Source organism: Garra rufa, chromosome 19, assembly GCF_049309525.1.
Source record: "Garra rufa chromosome 19, GarRuf1.0, whole genome shotgun sequence".
NCBI classification, from domain to species: domain Eukaryota; kingdom Metazoa; phylum Chordata; class Actinopteri; order Cypriniformes; family Cyprinidae; genus Garra; species Garra rufa.
In genome coordinates this window covers 37080993-37102291 of record NC_133379.1, presented here as the reverse complement: position 1 = coordinate 37102291, position 21299 = coordinate 37080993, and the positions used below count along the sequence as shown (strand labels likewise).

The following is a 21299-nucleotide window of genomic DNA, read 5'->3' as shown; positions in this document are numbered from 1 at the left end:
GATTAAAAATTTTAATCTAATTAATTAGAGGCTTTGTAATTAATTAATCGAAATTAATCGCATTTTAATCGCATGTAAATATTTGACCTGAGAACAGTGAGAATTAAGATTTTTACATGGATTTTTAGTATACCATTGAATAATGACTGAATACATAAGCTTAAGCAACAAAATATTGTTTATTTTGTTCAACCAAGTCCAACAGACCAGTACAATATTGCCATTAAAAGTGTAGCAAGAGGCACGTTCTTTAACGAGTCTTTCATTCCGAGAACTCTGCTCTTGTGTTTGCTTAATTATGCATTTAAATTTTAATGACCAAACCTATCATTATAAATGTTGCTGCACATGGAATATAACGCGGATAACATTTAAAAAATAGTTTTTATCAGGTTACACACTGATTATTTATCACTCAAACCCCTTTCTCTACCTGTCCGTTGGTCGCGTATATCCTCCATGTTTGTAGTTTTTTAACACTTTTTATGCGTGTTTGTAGTTCTAATCGAATCCTCGTTCACGGCGCAGTGTGTTGCGGGCAATATAAGCAGTTAAGAGTGTGCATTGATCGTTAAGTAGTAGACCATCCGGGAATCTTTGGAATACTTTTTAAACATACTACGATTTGGGACATACAATACTATTTAGGACGGACGTCTTTGGCTTGTCTGAACGCTAGTTTGTGCTCCAGTATAATCGGTCCGCCGAATCTCATCTAGTGAGAAACGTTCCGCGGTGCAAAACGTATTGCGATTAAAATGCGTTAAAAAATTTTAACGCGTTATTTTTGTGTAATTAATTAATCTAAATTAACGCGTTAAAGTCCCGGCCCTAATATATATACATAATAAATATCAACAGTACGCACTAAAATAGTATATAAACATAAGCTTTTATTTTGAATCGATTGATTGCGGCTAATCGTTTTTCAGTCCTAATTGCAACACTATCTCATAACCAGTTTGTACGTATTTTACAAGGTGGCGAATACGTACGAATTTGTATGACTTTGTATCACTCATACAAGTCATTCGTACAAATTCATATGAATTGGGGAATTTGTAAAATATGTATGATTTAGCAAAAATCATACAAGTGAAGTCGCAGAAATTTGTATGAATTGCAGTGAGATTTTCGCACATTAAAAAATAAATACAACTTTACGTTGTGTCAGTCATTTTACACACTGAACTTTCATCCGTCATAAAAAACATACATTCTGAAATTCTCGTCTGAAATTTCACGACCAATTTGTAGGTATTTTACAAGGTGGCTAATTTGTACGAATTGCCATGAGATTTTCGCACATTCAAAAATAAATACGACCTCACGTTGTGTCAATTATGTTTACACAATGCCTCAGAAACTTACTTTATAAAAAAAATCGGATCGGGTTCAATTTTCTGCATTTTTCGCATCCACAACAAGCAATTTGTGATGTTTTGACAATTCTGATCCACCGTGATGTTCTCGTCCAAAATTTGCAACACTATCTCACAACTAAAAAAAAACTATTCGTACAAATTTTATGAGGTGGCTAATTCATAAAAATTACAACATACTGCCTCCGAAACTTTTGTCTGTGATAAAAAAAATTCAGATCAAGTTACATTTTCAGCATTTTTCGCATCCGTAGCAAGCATTTTGAGAGGTGTTTTGAAATTTCTGAACCGCCGTGACATTTTATGAGTTTTGATGAATATGAAAAAAAATACATTTTTTGCATTCGTAGCAAGCATTTTGAGAGGAATTTCAAAATTCTCTTTCGAAATTTGCAACGTGACAAATATTGACAAATACAAACAACGCATATGAAAATTTCATCCAAAATTTGCAATGCTATCTCAGGACCAATTTCTACGTATTTTACAAGGTGGCTAATTCATACAATTTTGCACGATTTGTTTAGACCCCAGTGATGGGTTGGTTTAGGGGCGTGGTTAGGGGCAGGTCATTTGTACAAATTAATACGAATTGGGGAACTTGTAAAATACGTACAATTTCCCAAAATTTGTACGAGCAAGGTCGAACGAAGTCGTACAAATTAGCCACCTCATAAAGTATTGCCATGAGATTTTTGCACGTTAAAAAATAAACAAGACCACACGTTGTGTCAATCACTTTACACACTGAACTTTCGTTCGTCATAAAATACTTCGAATCGCGTTCCATTTTCTGCTATTTCGCGTTTTGACAATTCTGAGCCACCGTGACGTTCTTTGTGTATCGAATATTGACAAATACGAAAAAAATGCGGAAAAAGTCAGTGAAACCTTTAAAATCCTTACACACTGAGTCCGAAATTCTCGTGCACCGCTATCTCACGACCAGTTTGTATGTATTTTACAAGGTGGCTAATTCGTAGAAATGTGTACGATTTGTCTAGACCCCAGTTACGAGTAGGTTTAGGGGGGAACTCGTAAAATAAGTAAGATTTAGCAAAAATTGTACGAATGAAGTTGCACGAGCCACTCTTTCGAACTTTGCAATGCTATATCATGACCGATTTGTAAGTTTTTCACAAGGTGGCAAATTCGTACGAAATGATTTTGTACGTGAATTATCCAAATTCTAAGTTTGTATCTCACAAATCTTTCTCAGAACTGTGAGAAAAAAGTGAGAATTATAAGATATACTTTTTTTGTTTTGTTTTTTATCCCCTGGCAAAAACAGGCTTCCATACCAGTGTCACATGATCCTTCATTCTAATATGTCGGCGCCGATAGCCTTGTGGGAAGCATGCCGACTCGAGGACCTTTCCTGATCCTGCCCCCTATCTCTCTCCCACTTTGCTTCCTGTCGTGTCTGATCTGTCCTATCATAATAAAGGCAAAAATGCCAAAAAAGAAATCATTCTAATATGCTGATTTTCAACTCAAGAAACATTTCTCATTATTATCGATGTTGAAAACAGTTGAGCTCCTTCATATTTTTGTGAACATCTTTACTGTCACTTTTGATCAATTTGATGCATTCTTCCTGCATAAAAGTATTAATCAGTTTTAAAAAAAGAGTCTTTCGGCTATTTCAGACAGGTCACATTAAATATCCAGTTTCAAAGGTTAAGGAAATTAAACGGCCTCCTCAAGCATTTCATGTTAATTTTACGCTGAGATGCTAAGGGCGCCTCCTTTGCGCGTGAGGAAGTAGCGTTTAGTTCCGACAGTCCTTGACATGAGCACGAACAGGTACGGATCCAGAGCGCAATGAAGGCAACACAGACACACGGCCACGTTAAAGTAAATGTAAAAACTCTCCGTGGAGCCAGCAGAAAGCAGAACATAATGCACGAAATGAAGGCAGCTGCTCGGGCCGAAGCACAAAACGAAGATGATGAAATTAAACGTGCTAGCTCTGATATAAAGAGCCCAGTCTCGGTGTGAACGGTTCAGCTGCCAAATAATAGAGATGTAACATGCGACCGTCACCACTAGGGGCAGGAAAAAACCTACACAGGTTAAACCTAAATTATAATAGACAAGCCAATGGTAGTAATCTAAATTAGTAGGAAGAACATCGTGGCATGTGATTATTCTGAGATCTGTGATGCGGTAGCTTTGTTGCACTAGGAATTCTGGCAGAAGGGCGATAATAAATACGATCCAGACGGTTAAGCAACCCCATGCGCTAAATGAGCGCTTAGGCAAACTCTTATAGAGGAACGGATGCACCACAGCTATGTAGCGTTTGATGCTGATGCACGCTAGGGTGAACGCTGAACAGTAAAGGTTTCCATAAAAACAGGCGGTTGTAATACGGCAAGCGATTTCTCCAAATATCCAATGGTTTCCGTTGAGATGATAGTGTGCTTTCAGTAACAGGCTGAACAACAGTAGCAAGTCTGACACTGCCAAGCTACAGTACAAGATAGCTGATGAAATGAACCTCACTTTGGTTCCAACAGAGACCAAGATGGCGATATTGGCGGGAATGCCCACAATGATGGCTATGATGTACACGGCTGGGATGAACCTGTTGCTCAGAGGGCCTTGAAGGTAGTTTGCTGTGTTGTTGTTTCGTAACTCCACTTCGACATCAACCACGGATGGGTGGACGTGTGTTTGGGGGTCCGTCGTTCGGTTTGGGGGAGGAGGGACGTTGACTGGAACGCCGTGTCCTTGGAAAAACCTTGGATGGGCGATGTTAGTGCTGTTGCGTTTGGTCCTCCAGGCCTTCTTTTCTACAAGTCAACATAGAGAAGAGTTAGGAATAGAATATATTTTTGTTTCGTATGCACTCGAAACAAAATCATATCACCACAACTTAAATAAATGCACGGTTGCACGTTAAAAATTCTAATTGATTGATTTAGGTAAACATTTTAAATTGCAAATATGATACTGAAGAGTTCTTTATATCAGCTTGATATTGTGTGTAACTGCAATCTAAATATTTACATTATTTGATAAAAAAAGCAGTAAAAAACGTTAAATATTTTTACTATTTAAAATAACTGCTTTCTTTCTGAATATATTTTAAAACTTAATTTATTCCTGAAATTTTCAATTTTTTTAGTGTCACATGATCCTTCGGAAATTATTATAAAATGCAAATTTTCTGTGTAAGAAACATTTATTATTATAATTATCAATATTTAAAACAGTTTAGTACATTTTATTTATTTATTTATTTTTTGGATTCTGCGATAAACTAGCCTGGAAAAAATCCAGACCCTAATCTATTAAGATTAAGGGTCTGGCATCAAGCAATGAAAAGGGCCTAACTCGAGGGGCGGCACCAAGCATGCATTTGAAACTCTCACTGCACGCAATTGGATAACGCCACGACCAATCAAAACAATACACAGGGTGAGCCCGATACACTTAGCTACCAGCGGAGCTAACTGATAGATTAAACTCTTGCCGTATCCAGTCGGCAAAACAGCAAAAACGTCCTTCTTGCAATGGAACGATTCGAGCGGGTTTTCTGTTTCTCTTTTATATGAAAAGCCAAGTCTAACTCGTTCATTGTAGACTGGAGTAATGATGCTAAAAATGCAGCTTTGATCACAGGAATAAATTACATTTTAAAATATATTCAAATAGAAAACTGTTATTTTAAATAGTAATAATATTTCAAAATTGTGCTATTTTTGCTGTATTTTTAAAATCAAATAAATGCAGGCTTGGTAAGCAGAAGAGTTTAAAAAAAAAACATTAAAAATCTTACTGTTCAAAAACTTTTGACTGGTAGTGCATATAATGTATAATTTATATATAACTGTTTTTTAAATACACGTGCGGTTCATATTACCTGATAAGATAAAAAAGAAAAAATATGAGTCTATATTAAATATTAACACAACATAGTATAATATTCATAAAATAAAAACATCAATAAATAACATTTTAACTCTGGTTGACTAAATCAGCATCACTATAAATGATTTCACTGAGAAATAATGAATAAATAATCCTATTCATGTTGTTATTCTGTTGTGTCTTATACCTAATTAAAGAAGGTCCTATTATGCTCTGATACATCATATTATCATTATTATCAGAGCAGTTGGCAGACACTTTAGTCAATGCTCGCGTTTATACGAGCCGCCCTGAGGCTCGCCATTAGATTGATGTGCGCATGCCCAGTAGCCAGAGCTGTATCCATTGTATTTCTTTTTTGAAAAAGGATTTTTTTTTTTAAATCTCCCTTTGGAGTGGACTTTAAGATTTGTCACTTTGTAGATGGTTTTTTTATGCCCAAACATACACACCACACACTGGCTAAAATTCAAAAAGTGAAAAAAAGCATAATAGGACCCCTTTAAACGTGTCTCTAAAATGATATTATATTTATAATATTCATAAAAACACTTTTACTGCTGATTAAAAATGATTGACTATAAGTTCCTTCGAGGAATACACTCTTTAAGACCTTATTTGAGAACTAAGTTACCCATATGATTTTATTAATATGACCTTCTGTTGTGTCTTATACCATTTTAAATTGGTGTATAAAATATTATTATAATATGTAGCTGATTGAGTCTGTTTGATTATAGATTATTTCACTGAGGAATGCAGAAACTGAATAAACCAGTTCTGTTTAGATTATCTGAGCAAATTCATGCTGTATCTGTAAAATGCAATTTTCCAGTAAATTTACTCTCTTTCATCACACTTAAGTAGCCTACAACCAATAGTATGACCGGAAATTCAGACTTGGCTATACAGATAGTTTCAAGTACATCGAAATGAACGCGTTTAACAAATCGATTCGCTTACCTTTAGCCTGAGTCGCGTTCAGAAGAATTAAAGTTATCAAAACGACAAGAAAAACTTTGCCCATGACTGAGAAACACGTCCAATATACTCAATTAAAAACAAGCGTAGTCTCCACACGGTTCGTCTATGTGTGTGGAATGCGAATGAAGCCTGAGGCAACACAAGCGCTATGACTGCGAGTCTCTCTCTCTCTCTCTCTCTCTCTCTCTCTCTCTCTCCAGAATAGCGGTGTCGTTCCAAACCGATGACATCATCACCGTCCCAACTTTTGAACCCCTTTCAGTCTTTAACATCATAATTACTTCGACCATTTTGTGTTCTTGAGGTTTTTAATTATCCCAAAGTTTTTCCAACTAAAGTCTTAAAGGGACCGTTCATAGTTTTTAGTTATTTATTATTTAAATGACACATGAGGGGAAAAAAAGTAATACCTGTTGGTCTGACAGCATTTATAGTTTAGTTTAAAACTAAGACCCTGGACCACAAAGGGGTGCAAACCTAAGGTTTACATTTGTACAGGGCAGTTTGTGTACACAACCACCCTACAGTAATAAAGATCCACTCAGTGGAAAGCAATATCCCCTTTTTAAAATCAGGTCATTCTCAGCTTCTTGTCATTGTTACGACACACAGTTGATCGACATGAGCCTCTTACCTTAGACCCGCCGTCACCGAGCTGAAACAGTCCGAATACGATCGCCACTGTGTCGACTCAGGTGCAGAGGAAGACTCTAATTGAGCGATTGAGGTGTTCTGTTGTTGGACGTAATAATGAACATTGCAGTTGTCATTTACTCCCAACATCTGAGCCGCTTAAGAGGCAGAGGACAACATTAATTTTAAAAAGGAAAGCGCCAATCCTGATGTACATATGCATCTATGTTCGTGTGAATCATTCGTGATGCAGGTTCAACCACAGCAGAAGTGAGTGTAAGGGTTTTTTATGCATCTTTGCAAATGGCCTTTCTTAATAATGTGCTTGTTGGCAGGTTTTGCAGATAAATGTGGCTAAATGCAGCTAAACCTGGCTAAATGCGGCTAAAGTAAACATTACAGCTCATAATCCCCCATCAGAGAGGGGCGGGGCGAGCAGAGCTCATTTGCATTTAAAGGCCCCATGCGATAAAATGAGCTGATATTTTGCAGAGCTGATTTTGACTGTATGGGTTAAAATAATCGAATTTTGTTTTATGCCAAAAATCATCCGTATTCCATTAAGATGTTTTGTCAATTTCCTACTGTAAATATATCAAAATAAAAAATTTTATTAGTAATATGCATTGCTAAAAACTTCATTTGGACAACTTTAAAGGTGATTTTCTCAATATTTTGATTTTATTTTTGCAAATATTGTCCTATCCAAACAAACCATACATCAGTGGAAAGCGTATTTATTCAGATGATTTATAAATCACAATTTCAGCAAAATGAGCCTGACTGGTTTTGTGGTTCAGGATCACATTTTGTTGTTCTATACCAATGATTTCGCATGCAAGTAAGTTTAACCTTGGTGTGGAGGAAATGTCTGTAGGTGAGAGATAACAATTACAGAGGTCACATTTCTGAACCATCTGAACTTTTTCACTTCCTATCACTTCATATATTTGCCAGTGTAATGGTTATTGTGGTGCATCTTGCGCTGTGCATGACGCAGTGAGAACAGATCAAACATGCATTAATGGTGATAAACACATTAGAGATGTGCTTTCCTGTTTCCTACAAATGACATTTACCAGATACACCGAAACAGTAGGGTATATCCACGCACACACACTTAATATAATTATAGCCCTAACCCTTAATATGCAGGTCAGAAGGCTTCTTCCTTTAAACTAGCGTTTAAAAATACCTGTTTTTTGTCTCCAAACAGTTTGCAACTGTTCTTCTTTTCTCCCTAAATGCATGTGCATCAACTAGGAGACTTCATATTTTGTTTTTGAATCTGCTGGGTTTCCATCAAAGGGACTGTTATTCATTAAAGGTGAAAGTTGTCATTGTTTCCTACATATATGTGAAGACAAACCGAATGACTCACACACGTCTCCTGCTATGAGCGAGCTGCATGAAACAACTACTAAACATCCTCATGCACACATCTACTAAACATCCTGCTGTTTAGAGTAAACATTCGGGCAGACAACCTACTGATCTGGTGCGTCAATTACTCTCCCGAACTGTGAGACTGGAGAACAGATGTCGTCCTTACAGACAGAATAAATCAGAAACAGTCAGGCATGGAAAATTAGTGCGTGGGGGTGGTTTTTCAAAAATACCTACATTTTTACAGGAAAAGGACATTGAGTTCTAAAGTGACACTTACACGTCAGGACTTCTGAGGGGTCACAGAGTGTGTTTACACATGCGTGAACTGGTTTGGAAACACACACAGCATGAACACACATGCATAGACATGACACATTTATCAGGACGATGCCAAAATTTTTGAAGTTTAGGACTTACTGGGAGGACTCATAGTGTAGAGATTTCTCTCCTTTAGCTTAGAAACAAATGTATGATTTTGAGATTCATCTTTTCATCTTTTCAGGACAACTGAGGGACTCATATGCAACTATTACAGAAGGTTCAAGAGCTCACTGATGCTCCAGAGGGGAAAATGGGAGGTGAAAACTTGTTGAAGATCAGGGTAAATTTAACATATTTTGTCTTCTGGGAAACATAAGTATCTTGTGCAGTCTCTGAAGGGCAGTACTAAATAAAAAAGTATGATATTTAGGCTAAATAAGAAAAATGTACACATCCTCATTCTGTTCAAAAGTTTTCACCCTGGTACTTTTTTTTTTTTTTTTGCTGAAGCATCAGTGAGTGTTTGAACCTTTTGTAATAGTTGCATATGAGTCGTTCAGTTGTCCTCAGTGTGAAAAGATGGATCTCAAAATCATACAGTCATTGTTGGAAAGGGTTCAAATACACAAAAATGCTACGTGGGATATAAAGGACTTTATTTGTAGAACAAATGAAGCACACAGCTGTGGATCATTCAGGTAAAAACACAGTATTAACAATTAAGGGGGTGTAAACTTTTGAACAATGTCATTTTTATAAATTAAACTATTATTTTCTCTTGTGGACAATATGTAAACATATTTTATGTGAAATATCTTATTCAGGTCAGTACTAAATAAAAAAATAACATGCATTTTGTATGATCCATCTTATTTTGGTCAAATAATTAACATTTTGCAGATTATGAAAGGGCGTGTAAACTTTTGACACTTTTTGACACAACTGTATATTATAATGTCATATTACAAATATGATATATTATTTAGTAACTATTTAATCTAACTAATACACTAATATAATATACAACTAAGACACTGCAGGCAAAAAAGCTGTTTTTTCATGCACCTATCAAGTTTGAGATTTTGGGCTTTTTGGTTTTTCATAAAGTGTTTTTTCAGACTAGTGGAAAGAAAACACCCAAAAGACACTGTTAAGTGTTTCTTTTATAGAACTTTATCTATTTGTGTCAATAGATTTCAATTACAATACATATATTTAAAGGCATTTTTTTTTTAATAAATCTCCATTTCAGTAGCACTTACACACACCGAACCTTACATTTATATTCCTGTCTATATTCTGAAGGTTTTTACAGAGGGATTTGTTCATATATAATTCGCTTGATTTTATACATCATTTTATTCCCTAAAATGGTAAAAAATATAGTGTTTCCTGTCTCTTCTAAGTTTTTTTCTGAATTATGGTGTGATGAAATGAGATACCCAAAATCCCCTCTGTAAAACCTTTGACACTAATATGTCAAAAAAAAAAAAATTAAACAAGAATTTTGAAACTGACTTCTTTCAGTGTTTAGATTTTTGTACTAGAAATGTATGCAAATTAGCGCATATTTCATTAAATAGTGCCTCATTTGCATATTTGAACATAACATTTAAGAAAACTTGTAATACAAAAAATGTTTGCAATTATCAATGTAATAAATGTAATGGGTAAGAAAGGTGATAGCTATTAGTTAATTTTTTTTTTACCTTATTCACCTGCAGCATCTCGCCTTAAAGATTAAGATTTTAAGACCATTCACCCAACAATTAAAATTCTGTTATGATGTACTCAAACTCATGTAATTTTAAATCTGTATTTATTATGGAACAAAAAAAAGTTTTTTCTTTCATACAATAGAAGTCAGTGGTATTTTCTTTTATGTTTTGCAAAAGAAAGAGTCATACAGGTTTGAAACAACATGAAAGTAAATGACAAAATGTTCATTTTTGGGTGAACTATCCCTTTAAGATGCCATTTTATGTGACAAATATTGCAGCATATATAATTGTGATCAAAATATATAAACACACCAGTGATTTTTAATCACATCACTTTAAATTCAGTGCTTAAAATGTGCAACGGGCAGGTGAACACTCAAACTGAACTCGTAAAGTGTTTTTATAGTTAATGACTGTCTAAACCAGGAGAGAAATCCTAATAAACCGCAGGCGCAGCCCTCAGACACTCAAGAGAGCGTAACTCTGGATACAGAAAGAGTCAAAACCCAAACAAAACTCAGCTGCAACACTAATCACTGCAGCTAAGCTTCTATTGACCATGTGTGAATAATTATTACATTTCTGAAATGGCGCTTTCCCATGAATAAGAAGACATGTGGCGCCATTCCTCAGAAGACTTCAGCGTATCCAACATTAAATATTTTTCCAGACACAAAGGAGAGGTAGGTAAGCGTTAGTATTTCGTCTGCACTTTGTTTTTGTATGCTATATATTTAAATAATATTTATTTATTTTGTATAATATATAATATATATTTGTCAAAATATTAAATTAATTACGTTAAGATAAAGCAAGTTGTTTCAAGATCTTTATGTATGGCAAGCCGTTTTAGCCTAAAATATACTAAGCGTTACTCATCGTAATTGCATTTTTACTAGTAACAATTCAGTTAGAGAGCTCTCTAATACAATTTTTCACTAGTAACAATGCCAATTAAAGAGCTCGCTAAATAATTCTCACTAGTAATAATTATAATTAGAGAACTCTCTAATTCAATTATTACTAGTAACAACCACTTTAATGTGGTTTTTACTAGTAAAATTGAATTGTAGAGCTCTGTAATTGCATTTTTACTAGTAATAATTAAATTAGAGAGCTCTCTAATCGGAATTGTTACTAGTAAAAACTGAATTAGAGCGCTCTGTAATTGGAATTATTACTAGTAAAAATTGATTTAGAGAGCTCTCTTATTGAAATTGTTACTAGTAAGAACTGAACAAGAGAGCTCTGTAATTGGAATTGTTACCAGTAAAAATTGAATTATAGAGCTCTCTAATTTAATTGTTACTAGTAAAAATGCAATTACGACATGTAACGCTTAGTATATTTTAGGCTAAAACGGCTTGCCATATTTATGTTCTCAATTTCATGTGTCTCAGGTAAACTGCTGCGCTTTCTCACCTGACTGTCAGATTTTGCTTACGTGCTGTGATGACGGAAGACTGTACCTGTGGAACGCCAATAGTGCAAAACACCTTGCCACAGTTGGCGGACACTCAGGTACATTAAAGCAACTGTATGTAATTGTGTGTGTTTTTGCGACTTCGGAGCCTATAGTTAAGTGAGTGGAATTTACTGTGGTAAATCTGTCACTTGATTACTGGGAGTGTTGGGGTAAGTAACGCAAGTTACGTAATAATATTACTTTTTCCAAGTAACTAGTTTTTTTTTTTTTTTTTGTTTAGTGATAGTCCCTTTCTTGTGTCCCTTGTTTGTCCTGAACAGTTCCCAAATTGCCTGGCCATGGCTAAACTGTTAAACTACAACTAAACAGTATCTTCTGTAGTCTCCGAAGGACAGTACTAAATAAAAACATGAGATATTTAGGCAAAATAAGTAAAATGCACACATCTCCATTCTGTTCAAAAGTTTTCACCCCCGGCTCAATGCATTGTTTCTTTCTTCTGGAGCATCAGTGAGTGTCTCTCAGTTGTCCTCAGTGTGAAAAGATGGATCTCAAAATCATACAGTCATTATTGGAAAGGACACACAGAAATGCTGAAAAACCAAATAATTTGTGGGACCTAAAGGATTTTTCTGAAGAACAGCAGGCACACTGCAAAAGAATGATTTTCTTACTTAGATTTTTTGTCTTGTTTCCAGCCTTTTCTAGACGAGTAAAAATTATTTTATTGTTTTCAGAAAAAAAAAACAAAGTCAAAAGTAAGTGTTTTTTTGCTTAGAACAAGCAAAATAATCTTATTTAAAAATCTTATTTCAAATAGAAAACAAGATTATTTTTCTTACCTCATTGGCAGATTATTTAGCTTGTTTCAAGCTAAACCACAATTAATTTTGTGTATTTTTTTCTGAAAACAAGACAATAATTTTTATTAGTCTACTTTGGAGAAAATCCTTCTTGATTTAAGAATTTTTAGATATTTTGGCTGGAAACAAGACAAAAAAAAATCTAAGTAAGAAAAGCATTTTTGCAGTGCAGTTTAACTGTTCAGGACAAATAAACAAAAACACAGCTGTGGATCATTCAGATAACAACAGTATTGAGAATGAAGGGGGGGTAAACTTTTGAACATGATCTTTTTAGAAATTCAGCTATAAGTAAACGTCTTTTATGTGAAATATCTTACTCAGGTCAGTATTAATTAAAAAAAATAACATGCATTTTGTATGATCCTTCTTATTTTGGTAAAATAATTGACATTTTGCAGATTCTGAAAGGTGGGATGACCTCAACTGTAAGCCAGTCAGTCATAATGGAGGAGTGTAGTTTTGCACTTTTAAGCAGTAGTGAGTCCATCCAGTGGTGCAATGTAGGTATGGCATGTTGAAGTGTATTAAATTTATGTTTGATTATTTATTCTGAAATAAACACACAGGTCCAGTGAAATCATGCGTTTTCTCTTCGGATGGTCAGCTGTTTGCGAGCGCGTCTCATGACCGTACTGTCAGAATCTGGAGCCGCTCCAGCACTGAATGCACACACATCCTGACAGGTACTAAGTTCATAATGACTCAGATAATCTTAAAATAATGCATCACATAATTCACAGCTTCAGCAGCAGCAACAACTCTTCATTCTCAGTTCTGTTTTATAATCACTCCTACAAAAATATGCTGATAACCATAGTTTCAGCCGAACTTTACTTCAGTTAACATACTTCTTGTCAGCTCACAGTGGGAGTGTGGAGACAGTGAGCTTTAGTCCGGACGGTCAGTGGCTGGTTTCGGGCGGATGGGACAACAGAGCGCTGATCTGGAGAGTTCAGGTGACAAACAGATCAGGAACTAATCTATATTAAAAAAAAAACACTTCCCTTTTTGAAAAAACTTTTATAGAGTCTTTCAAAAAAAGAGGGACACATGTAGTTAACCAAATTAAACAAACACTTCCCATTTAAAATAATTTTGAGAGAAATATCTAGATTTTGACAATTTGAGGGTTTCTTGGCTCTGCAAACCTATGCAAAAATAAAATATATATTTTGTATAGTATTCTAGTGTATATTTTTATGCATCAACAAACATTTGTATTGTTTGAGAAGAATATTAAGCGTGATATTGTAGAGAAACTGCTTATAAAGTTTGTATTACATTTATAATTGGATATGTTACTGTATTGTACTTTCTTTAAAAATATTCAATGTTTTATGTTAATATATATATATATATTATATTAAATAATACTCCATATCTATTATATTATTGTTTATTATTTGTTTTATATATCTATATATATATTATAATTTGCCTGTTTAATATTCTAAACATATTTTTAAAATGTCTATTTTGTCACTCTTTTAAAGGCAAAACTAATTTAAATATTTTTCAACTAATTTAAAATTTGAATAATTTTATTTCCTTTTAAAAATATAAACATATACTAAAATATAAAACAATACATACATCTTTAAAAATAAAAACAGATTTGTTTTTAAAAATAAATGTATTATTTTCAATAGAATATAATAACTAAATACGATTTCCGACTAGAAAAAAGTCTAAAATATATATTTTATAAGTATTTTCATGTATAAACAGACATTTTTAATTAAGGGTAATATGAAAATGTTGTGTATAAAATGTTACATTTTTTTTATTTATAATTGTCTGTTTTACTATATTATACTTGGTCTAATAATAATAATTTTATGTTAACATTATATTATATATATATTATACTTAGTTATTATATTATATGTGACCCTGGACCACAAAACCAGTCTTAAGTCGCTGGGGTATATTTGTAGCAATAGCCAAAAATACATTGTATGGGTCAAAATTATTGATTTTTCTTTTATGCCAAAAATCATTAGGAAATTCAGTAAAGATGATGTTCCATGAAGATTTTTTGTAAAATTTCTACTGTAAATATATCAAAATGTAATTTTTGATTAGTAATATGCATTGTTAAGAACTTAATTTGGACAACTTTAAAGGTGATTTTCTCAGTATTTAGATTTTTTTGCACCCTCAGATTACAGATTTTCAAATAGATGTATCTCGGCTAAATATTGTCCTATCTTAACAAACCATACATCAATAGAAAGCTTATTTATTGAGCTTTCATATGATGTATATATCTCAGTTTTGTAAAATTTAACCTTATGACTGGTTTTGTGGTCCAGGGTCACATATTATAATATTTAAATAACATATTTAAAAAATATATATAAATATATAATAAAATATAAAATGCATACATTTTTAAAAATACAAATTGATTTGTCATTAAAAATAAAATCAGCACTTTCAATAGAATATAATAACTGATTAATCTTATTATTTCTGATATAATAAGATATAATAATCTAGATATTTAATTCATATCTAACACATTTTAACTAGAAAATACTTAGCATCCTCTTGCAACCCCAAGGAGGTTTAAAATTCCCTACGTATGATAAATATCCATGACACAAAAATAGTTTTAAGACCAGAATTTTGATGAAATGTAATACTTACAGTTAGGAGTTTTTTTCATATCAGTAACCCTAAACATGAACTGAAGACATCAGTCTTGGATTGTGTGGATGTAGTAACAGGTGTTTTAGCTCAGCAGTTGAAGACTGTATCACCATGCTATCTCTCCAGTAATGTTTGTGGTGTTGTTTGATGTTATAGAGCGGTGAGATGGTGAAAGATCTGCGGGGTCACACTGCAGCTGTCCAGAGCAGCGTCTTCTCATCAGACTCACAGTGTGTGGTATGAGTCACGCTCTCACTGTGCCGTTTGTTTTGCTCCCTTCAGCATGAGCTGCGTCACCTCCTCTTTTTTTCGGTTCAGGCCACAGGCTCCTGGGATCGGACCGTGAGAGTCTGGAAACTTCGTGAGGAAAAAGAGGCTGTGACTTTACAGGGGCACCTGGGAAACGTGGCCTGTGTCTGTTTCTCTATTAGTGGGATATTGGTGAGCTCAAAAAACAAAAAGATGAGGCTGCATTTCTTTGATCAAAAATACAGTAAAATTAGTAATATTGTGAAATATTATTACAATTTAAAATAACTGGTCAAATATATTGTAAAATGTAATTTATTCCTGTGATCAAAACTAACTTTTTAGCAACATTACTCCAGTTTTTTGTCACATGATCCTTCAGAAATCATTCTAATATGCTGCTTTGCTGCTCAAGACACATTATCAGTGTAGAATAATATTTTGCCATTTTTACTGTATTTTTTATCAAATAAATACAGCCTTGGTGAGCATAAACTTTATGTACGACTTTATGTACACTACCAGTCTTCATTTCGGAGTCACACTTGTGCTCTTCGCGGTCAGAAGTGACCGGACACCTGTAACGCATCTTGTAATTTTTTCAGTAAAACCATTCAAATTCATTTTTGTTTAATAATATTTTTTATTTTTTATTTTGCATTTTGAGAGGGTTTTGTGGTAATAATTGATATTTATGCTGTAATTAATATCCATTTTTTTTGCCATTGAGAATAATATTTTTTTTTTTTTAATGAATGCAGTATTTTTAGCGCCATCTGGTTGTAAAAAACGAGAAAAACATCTGTAATGGCAGGTGTAACTTGATGCCTGTATAGTCTTAATCTTGTGAATTGCCTAGTTGTTTTTAGACAATTGATTCAGCATTTTTATAGGTGGAATAGTTGAACATACATTTAAACAATCTCAAAGACTATTTCTTATCCAGTTTGGGATAGTTTTTGTTATAAATATGATTTGAAGTGTTAATTTTTTTGTATATGCAAGAGAGTGTGTGTCTTTTGCACTCTGAATATGTAATTTTTTTTATATATTTTTATTTTATTTTACATATTCTCAATTTGATGTGTTACAGTTCATTTGTGTGTGTGTGTGTGTGTGTGTGTGTGTGTGTGTGTGTGTGTGTGTGTGTGTGTGTGTGTGTGTGTGTGTGTGTGTGTGTGTGTGTGTGTGTGTGTGGATATGTGAGAAAGAGAGAAAAATTCTCTAAAGTTTTGTATTTTTGCCGATTTCCCATTCATTTCCTGTGGTCGGTCATTTTAGACCGAAGAGCACAAGTTTTTTTGTTTTTTTTTGGAATCGTGCCCTCATTTTTTATGTGTGTTCACATTCCAAATGCCATAAAAGTCACTGAATTTGGTACCGTTCTGATGAAGCTGTGATTTTTAAAAATTCAAAACCGAAAAAATTTCGGTCAAAAGTGACCGAAGAGCACCAGAGGGTTAAAGATGTCTCTTCTGCTCACCAAGCCTGTATTTATTTGATACAAAGTACAGCAAAAATAGTCAAATTTAGAAATGTTTTTATTAATTAAATAACTGTTTTCTCTGTGAATATATTTTAAAATAAAATTTATTGCTGTGATTTCAAAGCTGAATTTTTAGCAACATTACTCCAGTCACATGATCCTTCAGAAATCATTCTAATATTCTGATTTGCTGCTCAAAACATATTTATTATTATGTTGAAAACAGCTGAGTAGAATTTTGCAGGTTTCTTTGATGAATAGACAGTTCAGAAGAACAGCATTTAGCTGAAATAGAAATCTTTTGTAACATTATAAATGTCTTTATCATCGCTTTTGATCAATTTAAAGCATCCTTGCTAAATAAAAGTATTAATTTAAATTTTTATTTCTCAAAAAAAAAAAATGATACTGACTCCAAGATTTCTTTCTATTCATCAATAAATCCTGAAATAAATGTACTAAACTGTTTTAAATATTGATAATAATAATAATAAATATTTCTTGAGCAGCAAATCAGCATATTAGAATGATTTCTGAAGGATCATGTGACACTGAAGACTGGAGTAATGATGCTGAAAATTCAGCTTTGATCACAGGAATAAATTACATTTTAAAATATATTCAAATAGAAAACCGTTATTTTAAATAGTAAAAATATTTCAAAATTTTACAGTTTCTGCTGTACTTTGGCTCAAATAAATGCAGGCTTGGTGAGCAGACGAGACTTTAAAAAATATAAAAAATCTTACTGTTCAAAAACCTTTGACTGGTAGTGTATATTTATATTTATGTATGGGTGTTTAGGCCTCAGGATCATGGGACGGCACAGTGCGTGTTTGGTTACCGACGCGTCACACATGTCTGTTCGTGTTGGGAGGTTGTGAGCGTGTTTGGGTCAGAAGTCTGGCTTTCTCCAGAGACGGACTGGTTTTAGCATCCACCGCTGAAGGCGACATGGTAAAACACACACAAACACACTCATTCACACTCATTCTGTGTGGCAATGCTTGATTTTGATGCTTGTTTATCAGGTGAGGATCTGGGATGTGACCACTGGAGTGTGTCTGAAGAGACTACAGGTGATTGAGAACTGGACTACTTTAAAATGTTCCTGCGGGTTGTTTTTCTTGTCTGCGGGTTAAAGCATGTCCAATAATTTGATATTTAGCCCCTGGAATGCAAATTTTACCAGGGGAACCCCGCCAGAAAACCTGTACAGTTGAGGTCAAAAGTTTACACCCCTTTGAGAATCTGTAAAATGTTAATTATTTTAACAAAATAAGAGGGATCATACAGAATGCATGTTATTTTTTTTATTTAGTACTGACCTGAACAAGATATTTCACATAAAAGATGTTTCCATATAGTCCACAAGAGAAATAATAGTTGAATTTATAAAAATGACCCTGTTCAAAAGTTCTGATTCTTAATACTGTGTTGTTACCTGAATCATCCACAGCTGTGTTTTCTTTGTTTAGTGATAGTTGTTCATGAGTCCCTTGTTTGTCCTGAACAGTTCAACTACCTGCTGTTCTTCAGATAAATTCTTCAGGCTCCACAAATTCTTTGGTTTTTCAGCATTTTTGAGAATTTGGAGTCCTTCCAACAATGACTGTATGATTTTGAGATCCATCTTTTCACACTGAGGACAACTGAGGGACTCATATGCAACTATTACAGAAGGTTCAAACGCTCACTGATGCTCCAGATTGAAAACAAGATGGATTAAGAAATGGAGGGTGAAAACTTTTGAACAGAATGGAGATGTGTACATTTTTCTTATTTTGCCTAAATATCATCTTTTTTTCATTTAGTGTTGCTCTTTGGAGGCAACAGAGGATACTTACATGTATCCCAAAATTCAAAATAAGTTAAATTTACCCTGCTCTTCAATTTCAAGAAGTTTTTTTAATGCATGTTTTTCCTTCTGGAGCATCAGTGAGCATTTGAACCTTCTGTAATAGTTGCATACGAGTCCCTCAGTTGTCCTCAGTGTGAAAAGATGGATCTCAAAATCATACAGTCATTGTTTGGTAAGTGTTCAAATAAACAAAAATGCTAAAAACCCAAAGAATTTGTGGGACCAGAAGGATTTTTCTGAAGAACAGCGGACAGTTTAACTAATCAGGACAAACAAGAAACTCATAAACAACTATTACTATTAAAAAAAATTCAGCTGTGGATCATTCAGGTAACAACACAGTATTAAGAATCAAGTGTATGAAAACTTTTGAACAAGGTCATTTTTATAAATTCAACTATTTTATATAAACATCTTTTATGTGAAATATCTTATTCAGGTCAGTACTAAATAAAAAATAACATGCATTTTGTATGATTCCTCTTATTCTGGTAAAACAATGAACATTTGCAGATTCTCAAAGGGGGGTGTAAACTTCTGACCTTTTTGAAAATGCGATTGGGCAAGTTTTGGGATAGCTTTGAGTAGCAATTGGGTGGGTTTTGTTGTGAAAACCTGGCAACCCAGATCACAAGCTTCATGAAATGTGTGTGTGTGTGTGTGTGTGTGTGTGTGTGTGTGTGTGTGTGTGTGTGTGTGTGTGAGTTTTAGGGTCATAAGGACTCAGCATACGGTTGTGTGTTCACTCCTGATGGGAAGCTTCTGACCAGCGGTTCTGAGCAGCTGGATGTAGAAGAGGATGAAGAAAACAGCACAGAGGAGAGAAGAAGTGAGAGATGGAGTTCACAAACAGAACAGGACGATAAAGATGACGGCATACAGCTGGAGTGACCGTGAGGACGGCCAGTAAATTGTGACCCATTGAGAATAAAAGCAGCTGTGGAACTGCATCCAGTTTCACTTGGATATCAGCAATTATAAAACTGCTGACAGATGCATCCTGTTACTGTAAAAGGAATAATTCAGCCAAAAAATGAAAATTCTGTCATTAATTACTCATCCTCATGTCGTTCTAGACTTGTAAGATCTTTGTTCGTCTTCAGAGCACAAATTAAGATATTTTTTATGAAATAGACAGCAACACAATTGACACATTCAAGGCACATAAAGGTAGTGGTTATACTGTAATTTTATGAAGCTACAAGTACACAAAATAATTTTTGTGTACAGAAAACAAAAATAATGACTTAACAATTTCTGATGTCACATGGACTATTTTATTGATGTCCCTACTACCTTTCTGGGAAGAATGAAGGTCTTACGGGTTTGGAACGACATAAGGGTGAGTAATTAATGACAGAATTTTCATTTTTAAGTGAACTGTCCCTTTAAGTGGCCTTCTGCATGTCTGAGTGATCTCATTTATGAAATAAGCACCCATGATAATCACAATGTCATAACATTTAGTTTGGGTTCATTAGGTTTCATTTCTGCTGTGATCGTTGGGAATGTCTAAGCATTTTTGTACTGTTTAATAGGTATTTACCTTGTTTTTTCAATGCAAAAGTCATTATCTGTGAATGTGTTAGATTTCTGATCATATTTACTATTTGCACTGAAAACTAAGGTTTGAAACCATATGGCCCAAAATGTCACCTGTGGTGAGAACATTATTTTTTTTTTGAGCTTTGGTGTGCCAACCTTTCTTTATTTTTGTTTATAATAGTGGAGCACCCTCATTGAGGTTTTTGTTGGTTGTCAGATGTGCATTTTTTTTTACGGTAATAAAAGATAAAAATGAACATGAAGCAGCATAACAGACTATTTTTGTACTGATTTAATAATTTTAAGTGGATGAAAATGGAAATCTCTCATGTTATTGGTTTTAATGTTACTATAACATAAAAGTATATATATATATATATTTGATGATTTAAGACCCATAAAGGGAGAATATTAGGTGATATTTCTAAAATTACATTCTATATTAAACTTTATATTACACCATTAAATGTTACTCACTTCATTTTTAAAAGATTTTATTTTACTATTAAAAAGACAATGTATAAACCTTTTTAAATGGACTTAATTTAAGATTTAAAATATAGGATTATTAATAAAATATCTAAAATTATGCAGTCATGCATAAAGCATATTACAAGCCTTTTTTTTTTTTCCCAACAATCACAACCGCTTCAACATACTATAATTAGGATATCCAAACTATAATAAGTATACACTTCCTAAAAGTATTAAGGCAAGATTAGCTGAACATACATCTTAAAATTTATAAAATCTAGTGCTGGACATAATACATGTTTGCTTACAGCGTATATTTATATATATTATAAATTATATGAATATAAATATACACGCATGTAAGCATTTTCAAAATACTGTACGTGCATTTATATACTGTATACATAAATACACAATGCACAAACTTTTTTTGGATGCAATTAATCACAATTAATTGTTGCAAAGCACTAACAAAACCAAATTAAAAT

The 21299-nt window shown here is 33.7% G+C and overlaps 2 protein-coding genes across 2 annotated transcripts; one reads left to right on the top strand and one right to left on the bottom strand.

Annotated features, from left to right (window-relative positions):
• Positions 1 to 192: 192 nt before the first annotated feature.
• LOC141292661 (proteinase-activated receptor 3) lies at positions 193 to 6350 on the bottom strand. The gene is made up of 2 exons (XM_073824695.1): positions 6225 to 6350; positions 193 to 4180 (listed from the first exon to the last, which is right to left on the bottom strand). The coding sequence occupies exons 1-2, from the start codon at positions 6286 to 6288 to the stop codon at positions 3105 to 3107; spliced, it is 1140 nt and encodes a 379-aa protein (XP_073680796.1). The 5' UTR covers positions 6289 to 6350; the 3' UTR covers positions 193 to 3104.
• Positions 6351 to 10771: 4421 nt separating this feature from the next.
• wdr38 (WD repeat domain 38) lies at positions 10772 to 20544 on the top strand. Its single transcript, XM_073824999.1, has 9 exons — positions 10772 to 10932; positions 11650 to 11770; positions 13108 to 13224; positions 13400 to 13497; positions 15353 to 15433; positions 15515 to 15637; positions 17736 to 17888; positions 17963 to 18010; positions 19504 to 20544. Exons 1-9 carry the CDS (start codon positions 10864 to 10866, stop codon positions 19681 to 19683), a joined length of 990 nt encoding a protein of 329 aa, XP_073681100.1. The 5' UTR covers positions 10772 to 10863; the 3' UTR covers positions 19684 to 20544.
• Positions 20545 to 21299: the final 755 nt, after the last annotated feature.

What these genes read in the sequence shown, in the direction of transcription:
- LOC141292661 (XM_073824695.1), bottom strand. Translation starts at nt 6,288, where the DNA reads ATGGGCAAAGTTTTTCTTGTCGTTTTGATAACTTTAATTCTTCTGAAC. An exon ending in GAACGCGACTCAGGCTAAAG is followed by an intron (nt 4,181 to 6,224) that starts GTAAGCGAATCG and finishes GTTGACTTGTAG; the next exon opens with AAAAGAAGGCCTGGAGGACC.
- wdr38 (XM_073824999.1), top strand. Translation starts at nt 10,864, where the DNA reads ATGTGGCGCCATTCCTCAGAAGACTTCAGCGTATCCAACATTAAATAT. An exon ending in TTTCCAGACACAAAGGAGAG is followed by an intron (nt 10,933 to 11,649) that starts GTAGGTAAGCGT and finishes CATGTGTCTCAG; the next exon opens with GTAAACTGCTGCGCTTTCTC. An exon ending in CGCTGATCTGGAGAGTTCAG is followed by an intron (nt 13,498 to 15,352) that starts GTGACAAACAGA and finishes TTGATGTTATAG; the next exon opens with AGCGGTGAGATGGTGAAAGA.